The 13,854-nt window shown below is 49.6% G+C and overlaps 1 protein-coding gene across 1 annotated transcript in view; it reads right to left on the bottom strand.

The window, feature by feature from the left end:
• LOC140069144 (NACHT, LRR and PYD domains-containing protein 12-like) overlaps positions 1–13,854 on the bottom strand; it is a 140,363-nt gene that overhangs the window by 106,133 nt on the left and 20,376 nt on the right. The window contains exon 2 of the mRNA XM_072114514.1: positions 13,234–13,284. Within this exon, the coding sequence (XP_071970615.1) occupies positions 13,234–13,258 (25 nt within the window). The 5' untranslated portion in view covers positions 13,259–13,284. The remainder of the gene's footprint in view (positions 1–13,233; positions 13,285–13,854) is intronic.

Consider the following 13,854-nt stretch of genomic DNA (forward strand, 5'->3'; position numbering starts at 1 on the left):
CCCAGGTACTTGACGCTAGGTTGTAGCAGGTGGCACTTGGATGGCTTGACCTTCAACCCATGTTGGGTCAGGATTTGGAAGACTTCAGCCAGATGGTGGAGGTGGTCTTCATAAGTCTTGGAGTAGATGATGATGTCGTCCAAATATAGCAGGACGGTCTCGAAGTTGCGATGACCCAAACATCTCTCCATCAGCCGTTGAAATGTGCCTGGGGCATTGCATAGCCCGAATGGCATGTTGTTGAACTCGAACAGGCCCATTGGGGTGGTGAAAGCCGTCTTCTCTCTGTCTTCCGGCGCCATGGCCACTTGCCAGTAGCCACTGGTCAGGTCCAGGGTAGAGAAGTAGGCAGCTGACCCTAGGGCTGCGAGGGATTCCTCGATTCGAGGCAGAGGATAGGCATCCTTGTGGGTGATATTGTTGATCTTCCTATAGTCAACACAGAATCGAAGGGTTCCATCCTTCTTTTTCACAAGGACCAGCGGGGCAGCCCATGGGCTGTGACTCTCCCGGATAACGTTGGCTGTCTTCATCTCTTGTACCAGCTTTTTCACCTCTTGGTAGCGGGCTGGAGGTATGGGCCGGTATCGCTCCTTGATAGGGGGATGAGAGCCAGTAGGGATGGTATGTTGGATCAGGGTAGTCTGCCCAAAATCCAGTGGGTGTTTGCTGAAGGCCGGGTGGTGCTTCATAACGACATCCAGGACACCTTGTACTTGGTCTGCAGGAGTAAAATCGTCGTCTCCAATATTGAGCTCAAGCCACCAGGATTGCTCGGCAGGCTCACCTTCAGCACTTTACTTCAGTTCCAACTGTTGGGAGGCAGACAGAGAGGTTTCCACCAAGTCTTCAGGATGGACGCTGAAGAGAGTGGCTAAGGCTTGGTACTTTCTCAGATCCACTGGGGAGTCTCCCACATTTAGTAGTCGAATGGGTACTTGTCCTCGGGATACAGTGACTAGGCTCCTGGCGGCTAGAATGGGCAGGTCTTCATCAGCTGGTAGAGGTTCTACTATCGCCTGGTAGTCTTGACCTTGGACGCCCATGCAGGCTCGACACCATACTAACGTCTCAGTCCCAGGTTGAAGGCGGACAGGTTGGGGATCCTTGATCCGGGCTCTGCAGATTTCACCATTAGGGCCAGCAAACTTCTGTTGCGCCGCTAGAACCTGCATAGTCTCCTGAATTACCTTCCGGGAACCGTTGGGCACTGTTGGCAGGGAGTCGTGGAGAGCCTTCAGCACTTCAGGGTAGCAGTTGCGGAGGACATTGGTACCCAGTACCAAGGAGAAGTTACCGTTTTCGGGCACTCGTGTCACCACTACACCCTGTCTGGTTAACTCAGTGTCTCCAATGGTTAGCGTGGGCTCCCAGTAGCCGCGGATGGGTACGGGTTTTCCGTTCGTAAGCCTTGGGTGGCTGGACTAAGGATGCTCCTCCTCGGCATTTCTCGAAGGCAGCACTCCGGAGGGTGGTCACTTGAGAGCCGGTATCAATTAAGGCCGGTAGGGTAACTCCATTGATGGTTACATGAACCATGGGGCGAGTTCCCACGAACCTGGGTATCCAGTTGGCATCTCGGGGACTTACAGGTTCTTCCCTTGGAGGTCGTCCCTTAGCTCCAAGGGTTTGTCGTTTAACTGACGACATCCCTCCTCTTCATGCCCATATTTATGGCAGTAGCTGCACCGCTGGCGGGGTTTCTTCTGACTTCAGGTGCTTAACGACTTCGCTTCTCTTGGGCGCTGTTTGGCCGGGGAGTCACGAGGGGTAGTTGACCGTACTGAGTTCTCTGAAGGTTTCTTCCTCATAGCGGAGACAGTCACTTCCAACTGGGTCAACCGATCGAGAATTTTATGCAGGGTTGCTGGCTTAGGGACCTGTCCTGCTAAGCCAGCAACTTCCGTAGCCGCAGGAGTAGGTGATGTTGACTGCGTTGGATGGCAAGCTAGAGCAGATTCCTCCATTTCCACGGATTCAGGCTCTTTCTACGGTCCAGTAGGCGGTCGGTCCCCTAATATGTCAATGGCAATTTCCTTAAACTCAAGAAAGGAGGCCTGGGCATGTTGAGAAGAGATGATCTTTAGTTGACACCTTTGATTTCTATCATCAAGTCCATTAATGAATTGTTCCCTCAGGGTTTGGTCAGAGGTTTCAGCGTCTTTGGGCTCAAGACAGGTTATGGCCTTCCATGTCTCCTGTAGGGAGAGGGCAAAGTCTCGGAGGAACTCTTGGGGCTTCTGTCTTTTCCCGAAGAACTGCAGCTTCAACTCTGAGGCAGTACACTTGTCAAAGGTGTTGCGCAGCCTATCAAGAATTTGGACCACATTCTGACACTGTTCTCGGGGCCAAGATTTGACTTCCCGGAGAGCGGGTTCTTTCAACTGCCCAGTTAGGATGCCCACTTTCTGTTCCTCTGTGAACGGGTACAGGGCGAAGGTGGCTAACAACTTGTCTCTGAATTCAGAGAGAGTGTGTGATTCTCCCTCGTAGTGGGGTAACCAGGGGGCCCCCAGATAGTAGGGAATAGTCAGAGGCATCATGGTGGGGGTCTCAGGGACCCTGGCTGTAGCAGGGGTGAAAGGACTCTCTGGAGGGCTTAACATGCTCCGGTACCCCGAGGAGGGACCAGGGGACGGGACCTGCTCCAGTCCCGTATCTTCCTCTTGGGCGGACATGACTGGCCTAGCTGAGGGAAGTCTGCAGGGTTACACAATGTCCGTTGCTATGGGCGATGGCTAAAATGGGACGTGGGCACTTTAAGACACAGTCACTATTGCCTGGGAGGTGAGCCAATAACCTAGCATCGGAAACAATCTCTAACCCCCTTTAACTTCCCCAGCGGTACTCACTCAGGATCAGCCGCGGTGACAGGACAGCTCCGGTGCACGAAGGACTCCGTTCCCGATGTCCGGCAGGCAGCAGGGGCACGGTGATGCTCAGCGGTGCTTTCCTCTAGTCGCAGGACACATGTGCCGGAACTCCGGATGAGGCGCACGCTGCAGGCAGGCTTCAGGCGCGGCCTGCGCCAAAATCCAAGATGGCAGATTAACCCTCTTTGTTGCCGGCCGCACACGTTCCAGCTCCTCCCCCACGGTACTTCGCGCCACTCGCGCAGGGGGTGGAGCCTGGTGACGACTCTGGAGTTCCCGCCAGGGAGGATTTGGCGGGCTGGAAATACTTGCTGCGCCACAGCCTCGTGAGGTAAATGCTTCAACCGCTCTGCACCAACTGTAATTGAGCTAACAGAGTCCGTTGACAGGGATTAACCCCCTGATTGCTGGAGCGATGCGCTTGGAAGCAGTAATATAGTCAATGTGAAATATAGCACAAAATCACTTGGGCCTATACCCGAATGGCAGCAGGGTTAGGCAGCACAGTAGTTTTTCAATAAAGGATAGTCTCTAGTGCCAGAATAAGGCACAGAAGTAATGATCCTGTGTTCGTGACGCCACTTGCAACATCCCCCACCGGGGCCTAGCCTTTTCTCGGGGCCTGGAGTCAGCCAGGGCCCGCAGTACCTGAGTGGCTGGCGGTTGTGGCCTAGGCACGCTAGTGTCACGGTGCTTGGTATGGGGAACCGGAGGGCTGTCCTACAGCCTGGCAGCTCTCCAGCAGCTGGTGTTGGCAAGAAATGATGAGGGAGAGGCTGCTATAGCGGTTCTCCCTGGGGCAACCCTTTGGTGTCTAGAGTATGAGTCTCTGTGTAGTGGACAGGGTGCCCGTGATGGTGACAGCCATAGTAGAAGGGACCAGACGGAGGCAGAGGTTGAACAAAAACAACTTACAGTTCTTTATTGGAACCGTCAGGAACCGTAGCAACGTGCCTTAACAAAATGGTGGAGTCCTGAGATACAGTTGGAGGGAGCCACAGGAGGGATCATCAGCCTGGATGCAATGGCAGGCTGGGAGGTAGCTGTGTCCTAGAAGGATGCTTCAGCTTGTCCTGGGTTGCTTCAGGTATCACCCTGGAAGGTAGGATGATACCCCTTTCCTCTCTCTCTGTCTAACTCTTAGCTGTAATCAGTCTGACTCGTTCAGCCTCCCTGGTCTGACTGACTAGACTGCTCTTCAGACTGTCTGGTCTGACTGCAACTGAACTCTTCTTCTCTGAGAGAACTGACTTCTTCTGGAAGTTTCCTGAACAGGGATCTTGTTACTCCCCCTGGTCAGGTGGTGGCTACTCCTCCAATTACATCTCAGCTTACATCTCAGCTCACAGAGACAAAGTATAACACCTGTGATTGGCTGACGCATATGACATCACATAAAACAATTAACTCCTGCCTTGCCAGGCAGGATCTCCCACTGCAGTGCTCATCTGTGTTATCTAGTGTTATGTAGTGACATGCTGTGAGGCTAACCAGACCCTACACAGGCTGCAAGCTACATGATGGGACGTATTCGCAACCACTCCTCTGCCTTGCATCGGCGAGGGTGTTGCATATTCTACAGCCTTCCCCCTGTTGTTAGTGTCTCCTGATATGGCTGTTGCTAGGCACATCGCGTCTTCCCCCTGTCTCTGCTCTCCCTGTCAGCCGATTCTCCTCACAGCTCACTGCTCCAGCACTCAGTCATGTGCTGCCAGAAGCTCTAACTAATGTAGTAACCACACAACTACATTTCTCTCCATCAGCTTTCCCTACACTTGTATATAAGCACACAGACACAAGCTGCAGATCCATCACAATCCCTCTCCCCCATCACCTCACACTCCACAGCAGGAAATGGCAGGAGAGACTCTCCAAGTCTTCAAGCTGCTGCCACATCATGTGTAGAGATGAGCGAGCACTAAAATGCTCGGGTGCTCGTTATTCGAGACAAACTCGAATAACGAGCCCCATTAAAATCAATGGGAGACTCGAGCATTTTTCAAGGGGACCAAGGGTCTGCACAGGGAAGCTTGGCCAAACACCTGGAAACCTCAGAAAAGGATGGAAACACCACGGAAATGGACAGGAAACAGCAGGGGCAGCATGCATGGATGCCTCTGAGGCTGCTTAATCGCACCATTATGCCAAAATTATGCCAACAGCATGGCCATGACAGAGTGACAGAATGAGGCTAGATAGCATCTAAAACATCCAATAATTGACCCTGACACTATAGGGGACGGCATGCAGAGGCAGCGGCAGGCTAGAGAGTGTCATGGCGACATACCCCAAATGGACTCAGGCTTCAAACCAATGGGTGGCAGAGAGGAACCAAAGGAGGTGAGCAAGAAGCGCTGAAATGATTTCCTATGTGAACAAAAGGTTGACGGTATATTTAGTCGATAACACAGCATGGTGGCGACATAGTGACCAAGTTCCATAACGTATCTGGTGAAATACCCGAAAAATGAGCCTGACACAGCTCGTTTGATAAGGGGACGACATGTGGAGGCAGCCATGGAGACGACTTCCATGATTAAGAGTGACAGTATGGGGCATCCTTATTGCGCTGCTATGATTGCAACTTCAGGTCTCCAGCATGGTGGCGACAGATGGGCCGAGTTCCATTATGTATCTGGTGAAACACCCAAAAATTCTGCCTGACACAGCTCGTTTGATAAGGGGATGATGTGCTGTATATCCTCTCGTGCTCCAGCGTCTGGGTTATAGAGAGTTGAAAGTTGCGCATGGAGACATTGGTGGACGCTGTGGAGGATCGTGGAGGCAAAATGGACAGGAAACAGCAGGGGCAGCATGCATGGATGCCTCTGAGGCTGCCTAATCTTGGGATGGAGCTGGCGGTCCACTTCCAGGCGAGCTTTCGCCTGTCCAAGCCCCTGTCTCTTGGCTCCTCCCCAAACAGCACTTCTAAGAACCTTTTGTATAAGATCAAGTGTAGTAGTGTTCTTATAAGTTTGGGTTATGGCGGGTGAGGGGAATGTAAACAGATGCGCTAGAAGCGCTGAAATAATATCGGTAAATTATAAAAGTTTGCCAGTATATTTTGTGGATAACACAGCAGGGTGGCGACAAAGTTAACAAGTTTGATGTGGAAGCCATGAAAACAACCCAAAATTCTGCCTGACACAGCTCGTTTGCTAAGGGGACAATGTATGGAGGCAGCTATATGGACGACTTTGGGAGGCAGCTATGGAGATGATGTGTGGAGGTAGCAATGGAGACAACGTGTGGAGGCAGCTATAAAGACGACGTGTGGAGGCTGCTATGGAGACAATTAAATTTGGATAGTGCCTGTATGTGGCAGTCCAAAAAAGTTTTCAAACCAGGGGAGCAGGTAGGTGGTCCTCCAGAAAAATTAAATAGATTGAGTGCCTGTATGTGGCACTCCCAAAAATTGTTTAAAACAGAGGACCGGGTAGGTGGCCCTCCAGAAAAATTAAATACATAGAGTACTATAGCTAGAGCCAGTTGTCCCTGGCAAAAAATAGCCAGTGTCCTCTGCTTTAGTGTACAAAGAGGAGGAGAAGGAGGAAAATGAGGAGGAGTGCATACATTATTCAGGTTGAGCTTCCTTCACCTGGTGGAGAATGGAAATCCTGAGAAATCCAGGCTTTATTCATCTTGATAAGCGTCAGCCTATCAGCGCTGTCAGTCGACAGGCTTGTACGCTTATCGGTGATGATGCCACCAGCTGCACTGAAAACCCACTCAGACAACACGCTAGCGGCAGGGCAGGCAATAACCTCCAAGGCGTACAGCGCCAGTTAATGCCACATGTCCAGCTTTGAAACCCAGTAGTTGTAGGGAGCTGTGTGATCATTTAGGACGATGGTATGGTCAGCTACGTACTCCCTCACCATCTTTCTGTAAAGATCAGCCCTACTCTGCCGAGACTGGGGACAGGTGACAGTGTCTTGCTGGGGTGACACAAAACTGGCAAAGGCCTTGTAAAGCGTACCCCTGCCAGTGCTGGACAAGCTGCCTGCTCGCCTACTCTCCCTCGCTACTTGTCCCGCAGAAGTACGCGCTCTGCCGCTAGCGCTGTCAGAAGGGAAATACTGTTTCAGCTTGTGCACCAGGGCCTGCTGGTATTCATGCATTCTCACACTCCTTTCCTCTCCAGGGATGAGAGTGGAAAGATTTTGCTTGTACCGTGGGTCCAGGAGAGTGAATACCCAGTAATCGGTGCTGGAATAAATTCTTTGAACGCGAGGGTCACGGGATAGGCAGCCTAACATGAAATCTGCCATACGCGCCAGAGTCCCAACGCGCAAGAATTCACTCCCCTCACTGGCCTGACTATCCATTTCCTCCTCCTCCAACTCCTCTTCTTCTGCCCATACACGCTGAACAGTGAAGGACTGGACAATGGTCCCCTCTTCTGTCTCGCCAACATTCTCCTCCTCTTCCTCCTCATCCTCCTCCGATATGCGCTGAGAAACAGACCTGAGGGTGCTTTGGCTATCAACAAGGGAATCTTCTTCCCCCGTCTCTTGTGACGAGCGCAAAGCTTCTGACTTCAGGCTGACCAGAGAGTTTTTCAACAGGCCAAGCAGCGGGATGGTGAGGGTGATGATGGCGGCATCGCCACTGACCATCTGTGTTGACTCCTCAAAGTTACTCAGCACCTGACAGATATCAGACATCCACGTCCACTCCTCATTGTAGACTTGAGGAAGCTGACTGACCTGACTACCAGTTCTGGTGGAAGTTGACATCAGGCAGTCTACAATCGCTCTGCGCTGCTGGTAAACTCTGGATAACATGGTTAATGTTGAATTCCACCTCGTGGGCACGTCGCACAACAGTCTATGAGCGGGCAGTTGGAGGCGGCGCTGCGCTGCCCTGAGAGTGGCAGCATCTGTGCTGGACTTCCTGAAATGCGCACAGATGCGGCGCACCTTCGTGAGCAAATCAAACAGATTGGGGTATGTCTTGAGGAACTGCTGAACTATGAGATTTAACACATGGGCCAGGCATGGCACATGTGTCAGTCCGCCGAGTTGCAGAGCCGCCACCAGGTTACGGCCGTTGTCACACACAACCATGCCTGGCTTCAGGTTCAGCGGTGCCAGCCACAGATCAGTCTGTGCCGTGATGCCCTGTAATAGCTCTTGGGCGGTGTGCCTTTTATCGCCTAAGCTCAGCAGTTTGAGCACCGCCTGCTATCACTTAGCGACGGCACTGCTGCTGTGCCTAGAGCTACCGACTGATGGCGCCATGCACACGGATGGTAATTCGGAGGAGGAGGTGGAGGAGGGGTGGGAGGAGGAGGAGGCATTATAGGCCTGAGCGACCTGGACCGAGGTAGGCCCCGCAATCCTCGGCGTCGGCAGTATATGACCAGCCCCAGGGTCAGACTTGGTCGCAGCCTCCACCAAGTTAACCCAATGTGCCGTCAGCGATATATAGTGGCCCTGCCCGGCAGCACTCGTCCACGTGTCCGTGGTCAGATGGACCTTGTCAGAAACGGATGATGTTATCTGACACGTGCTGGTGCAGGGCTGGGACAGCACATCGGGAAAAGTAGTGGCGGCTGGGAACCAAATACCAAGGGGCGGCCGCCGCCATGTGGTTGCGAAAGGCCTCGGTCTCTACCAGCCTATAGGGCAGCATCTCCAGGCTAAGTAGTTTGGAGATGTGGACGTTGAGGGCTTGGGCGTGTGGGTGGGTTGCACTGTACTTCCTCTTGCGCTCCAGCGTCTGGGGTATGGAGAGCTGAACGCTGTGCATGGAGACATTGGTGGATGCTGTGCAGGATCGTGGAGGCGAAGGTGTGGTTTTCGCACGGGAGGTGTTTGGGCCGGGGTCCTGGGCAGGGGGCTGACTAGCAGATGACACAGGGGAAGGAGCAGTGGTTTGCCCGGCCGGAGGTGAACGGGCTTGGTGCCATTGAGTGGGGTGTTTAGCATTCATATGCCTTCGCATACTGGTGGTAGTTAAGCTAGTAGTGGTGGAACCCCTGCTGATCCTGGTTTGGCACAGGTTGCACACCACAGTCCGTCGGTCATCCAGTGTTTCTTTAAAGAACCTCCAGACTTCCGAAAATCTAGCCCTCGCCACGGGAGCTTCACTACGTGAAACATTTGGCGCCGATGCACCAGCTCTGGCCCTGCCTCTCCGTCTGGCCCCACCACTGCCTCTTCCAACCTGTTCTCGTCGAGGACTCTCCTCCGTCTCAGAAGCACTGTGTTCACCCGGCCTATCAACCCAGCTTGGGTCTGTCACCTCATCTTCCTCCGATCCCTCAGTCTGCTCCCCCCTCGGACTTCCTGCCCTGACAACAACTTCACCACTGTCTGACAACCGTGTCTCCTCATCGTCCGACACCTCTTTACACACTTCTTCCACTACGTCAACAATGTCATCATCACCCACAGACTGCGACCGGTGGAAAACCTGGGCATCGGAAAAGAGCTCAGCAGCAACCGGACAAGTGGTTTGTGACTCTCGGAAGGGTTCAGAAAACAGTTCCTCAGAGTATGCCTGGGAGGGGGCAGACTGGGGGGAAGGAGGCTGAGGTGGAGGAGTGCTGATTTCGGTGACATGGGTGGACTGCGTGGAAGACTGACTGGTGGACAAATGGCTAGAATCATTGTCCGCAATCCACAACATCACCTGTTCGCACTGTTCTGGCCTCAACAGTGCTCTACCACGAGTCCCAGTAACTTGAGACATGAACCTAGGGAGTGTAGCTCTGCGGCGTTCCCCTGCTCCCTCATCAGCAGGTGGTGTCTCACCCCGCCCAGGACTACGGCCTCTGACCCCTGCAGTAGTGTGACGCCCACGCCCTCGTCCTCTACCCCTAGCCCTCGGGTTCAACATTTTCAAAATTAAAGTGTAAACTGTAAAATTTTTTTGTGTCTTTTTTGTCTTTTTTTGTGTTTTTGTTTTTTTAAGAAAACGATGCTATACTATTGCTATGGCTAGTTTCTAACCTACACTGACAGCACACAACTGGATTTTGTGCTGTGCCTGATGACTTAGTTTAAAAAAAAAAAAAAAAGAAAAGAAAAAGCAGACTGTGCCAAATATAATCAAACCCCTAATAAATTGTCCCACTTCGGTGTTTGAGGTGGATATGTGTGTCACTAAGAGCTAAATATAACGTTGGCAAGTCTGCAAATTCCTCACAATATGGTACTAGCTGCACTACTAGTGCCAGCAAGCCCAGCCACAAGCAAACAAAAAAATATATATATATAACGCTATTCTAGCCATAACAAGGGCTGTTGGGTTCTTGTAGACTCACTCCTGCCTAACAGTAAGCTAATATAACACCCTAACGCTTTCCCTGACCAGCAGCAGCTCTCTCCCTAGCGGCATCCAGACAGAGAATGATGCGAGCAGCGCGGGCAGGGGCTAGTCTATTCCAGGGTCACCTGATCAGGCCAGCCAACCATTGCTATCGACGTGTAAGGGTACCACGTCATGCTGGGTGCAGAGTCTCCTGGCTTGTGATTGGCTCTGTTTCTGGCCGCCAAAAATCAAAACGGCGGGAGATGCCATTTTCTCGAGCTGACGAAATATTCGTCCGAGCAACGTGCAGTTTCGAGTACGCTAGATAGATAGATAGATAGATAGATAGATAGATAGATAGATATGGTTTCATTGGTTAGCAGCGCATGCTTGTGATGATGTCACAGAATGCAGGTCCCGCCCCTCCATCTTGCCGATTGTAGTTTTTTCGAGAGCTGGAAACTATGGTTGCTATGGGACAAAAAAGGTACTAACTGAGGACCGAGAGGGAAAATACTTTGAGGAATGATTCCCAGGGACACCTGGAGCAGAATTATGTTTTTAGGTTTTTTTTGCTCAGAACGACGGTTACACTTTAAGGCTCAGCCCCATTTTTTGGATTCTGACTTGCGTCGCTTTATATGGTTATAACTTTTGAACATTGTCACTTATTAAAGAGATTCTGAGACTTTTTCTTCCTCACATGTTGTACTTCATTTTAGTGGTAAATTTCGGCTGATAAATTTTGTGTTTATTTACAAAAAAAGAAAAGAAAAAAATGATACATTTTTTTGAAAAATTTGCCAAATTCGATATCACCGCGTTTTCAGGCCGATAGATTTACCACCTAAATAAATTGCTGAATAACATTTCCCATTTATCTACTTTACATTTTCATAATTTTTTAAATGTCTGCATAATTTATTTTGATGTCGCGGCTACAAATCCAATATCGATTTTCCATATTTTCAGAATTGACTATTTTGGGGTACCGTAATTACTGTTTTGAATAAAATTTGAAATATTTAGCATTAAAACACCCTAAATAACCCACCCATTTTCAAATCTGCACCCGTCAAACTATCAGACACATCTTTTAGGAAGATTGTTAACCCCTTGAGATCTTCATAGTATATCAATCAAAATGAAGGTGAAATTTATAATTTTTTAGCCCTAAAATTGACGCATTTCCAAAAGATAAAAAAAGAAAACCCATCTTACAATTTGTTCTGCAATTTCTCCCGAGTGCAGAGACCCCCCACATGTGGCCGTTACTTCTCCCGAGTACAGAGACCCCCCACATGTGGCCGTTACTTCTCCCGAGTGCAGAGACCCCCCACATGTGGCCGTTACTTCTCCCGAGTGCAGAGACCCCCCACATGTGGCCGTTACTTCTCCCGAGTGCAGAGACCCCCCACATGTGGCTGTTACTTCTCCCGAGTACAGAGACCCCCCACGTGTGGCCGTTACTTCTCCCGAGTGCAGAGACCCCCCATATGTGGCCGTTACTTCTCCCGAGTGCAGAGACCCCCCACATGTGGCCGCTACTTCTCCCGAGTACAGAGACCCCCCTTCCGCATGTGGCCGTTACTTCTCCCGAGTGCAGAGACCCCCCCACATGTGGCCGTGACTTCTCCCGAGTGCAGAGACCCCCCACATGTGGACATTACTTGTGTTATAGGGGCACAGCGAGGCCCAGAAGCGAAGGAGCACCCTGCAGCTGCCAGGATTTTAGTTTCCTCATTGGCCCCTTTTGTAGGCTATAAAATTTTTCGCTTTTTCGTTATTGGGGCCATGTGACAGCATTTTTTTTTGCGGGATGAGATGCTTTTTCCAGTGTTACCATTGTGGGGTTGGTATCCCATATTTTTTACATTTAGGAGTTCACCGTATAGCCTAATAATCATGTTATCTTTATTCTATGGGTCGATACGTTTACAGCGATACCATAGATGAATATTCTTAGTTTTACTAAATTTGCCAAATAAAACCCTAACGTGCGAAAAATCTATCATTGTAGTAAGCAGCTCCTAGTGCAGTTTTTGAGGATGACAGGTCAGTGACGCCATCTTTCAGGGCTGCCATAGCAACGATCAGCACCCCCCGATCGTTTTTAATAATGTATTGAGTTATTGTAAAAACTGACCCAAAGAATAAACGAGAAGAGACATCTGAAGGGAAAGCCGCAAAAAAAGAAAAAACTAAATTTTTAATTTTTCTCCGTTTCACAGTATATTGAATGGAACATTAAATACCACTGCTACAGATTGTATTTGTTATGCAGATTCTGTACTTGAAAAAGTAAATAAGTTACAGATTCTAAAAGGAGGAGAGACAAAAACTGATGTGCAAAATGGAAAACGGTTATTGGCGCCAAGAGGTTATTGAGGGACCACAGTGTGGATAATTTATATATTTAGGGCCACAGTGTGGATCATTTATATATTCAGGGCCACAGTGTGGATCATTTATATATTTAGGGCCACAGTGTGGATCATTTATATATTCAGGGCCACAGTGTGGATCATTTATATATTCAGGGCCACAGTGTGGATAATTTATATATTTAGGGCCACAGTGTGGATCATTTATATATTCAGGGCCACAGTGTGGATCATTTATATATTCAGGGCCACAGTGTGGATCATTTATATATTCAGGGCCACAGTGTGGATCATTTTATTTTTCTGCAGGACAAAGTGATGCACTTAGACCAGTTGCTGCCTGAGGCAAAAAGTTGAGTACCTCCGTCTTTTTATTAAAAAAAAAAAAGAAAAAGAAATACAATAATTAATGGTGGCACTAACAAAATCACTGAAGGGTAAAACAATGAAGGGGAATAATGGACTAAACATAAAAATATTAAATCAAAATGTAATAAAATTGCCCTCAATTGGGCACTGAGACCATGTGGGACACATTTATTAATAGTTAGGCAAAAAGTGTGAGCCAGATTCATGAAGACCGCAGCACAGATACACAGATACCACTATAAGAACACAGTATGGAGGTAATATCCTGTATACAGGTAAGGAGAACAGTCATAGGATATATTATTATTGTGAGAGGAAGAGGAGGAAGAAGAGGAGGAGGTTCTTACCATCACTGGGAGATATAATATTCATCTCTGATCCTGGATTGATAATAAATCCTGGAAGACACAAAACCTTCATTACATTTGGAAGGAGAAGAAAGAGATAAATATTAATGTTCTTACATCACAGAACGTCTCCCCTCCCCCACATCCTGACACCTTGTTATCTATACACAGATGTATCTGGATGAGGCTCGTTGTCAGCGATTACAATCTTTACTATTCCTAGAAATTTATAGCTTTATTGAGTAGAAGCTTTGGAGCCGGTGCAGCCCGTAGGCTTCCTGGGGAGATGCTACAAGCTCCTCCCCCCTGGATTTAGGGATCCTCTGCCTCCTCCTTGCAGATCCTCTCCAGGTCCCTCAGGTTGGATGATGACGTTGGTGGAAGCCATTTTCAGGTCTCTCCAGAAATGATCCATTGGGTTTAGGTCCGGGCTCTTGTTGGGCCGGTCAGGAATGGTCACAGAGATGTTCTGAAGTCTCTGCTGTGTTATTTTAGCTGTGGACTGGGGGTCAATGTCTTGTTGGAAGGTTCGGCCCAGTCTGAGGTTCAGAACATCTGGAAGAGGTTCTCATCCAGGTTCTCTCTGCACTGGGCCACAATCTCTCCTTCTATTACACCCAG

Source organism: Engystomops pustulosus, chromosome 7, assembly GCF_040894005.1.
Source record: "Engystomops pustulosus chromosome 7, aEngPut4.maternal, whole genome shotgun sequence".
Lineage (NCBI taxonomy): Eukaryota > Metazoa > Chordata > Amphibia > Anura > Leptodactylidae > Engystomops > Engystomops pustulosus.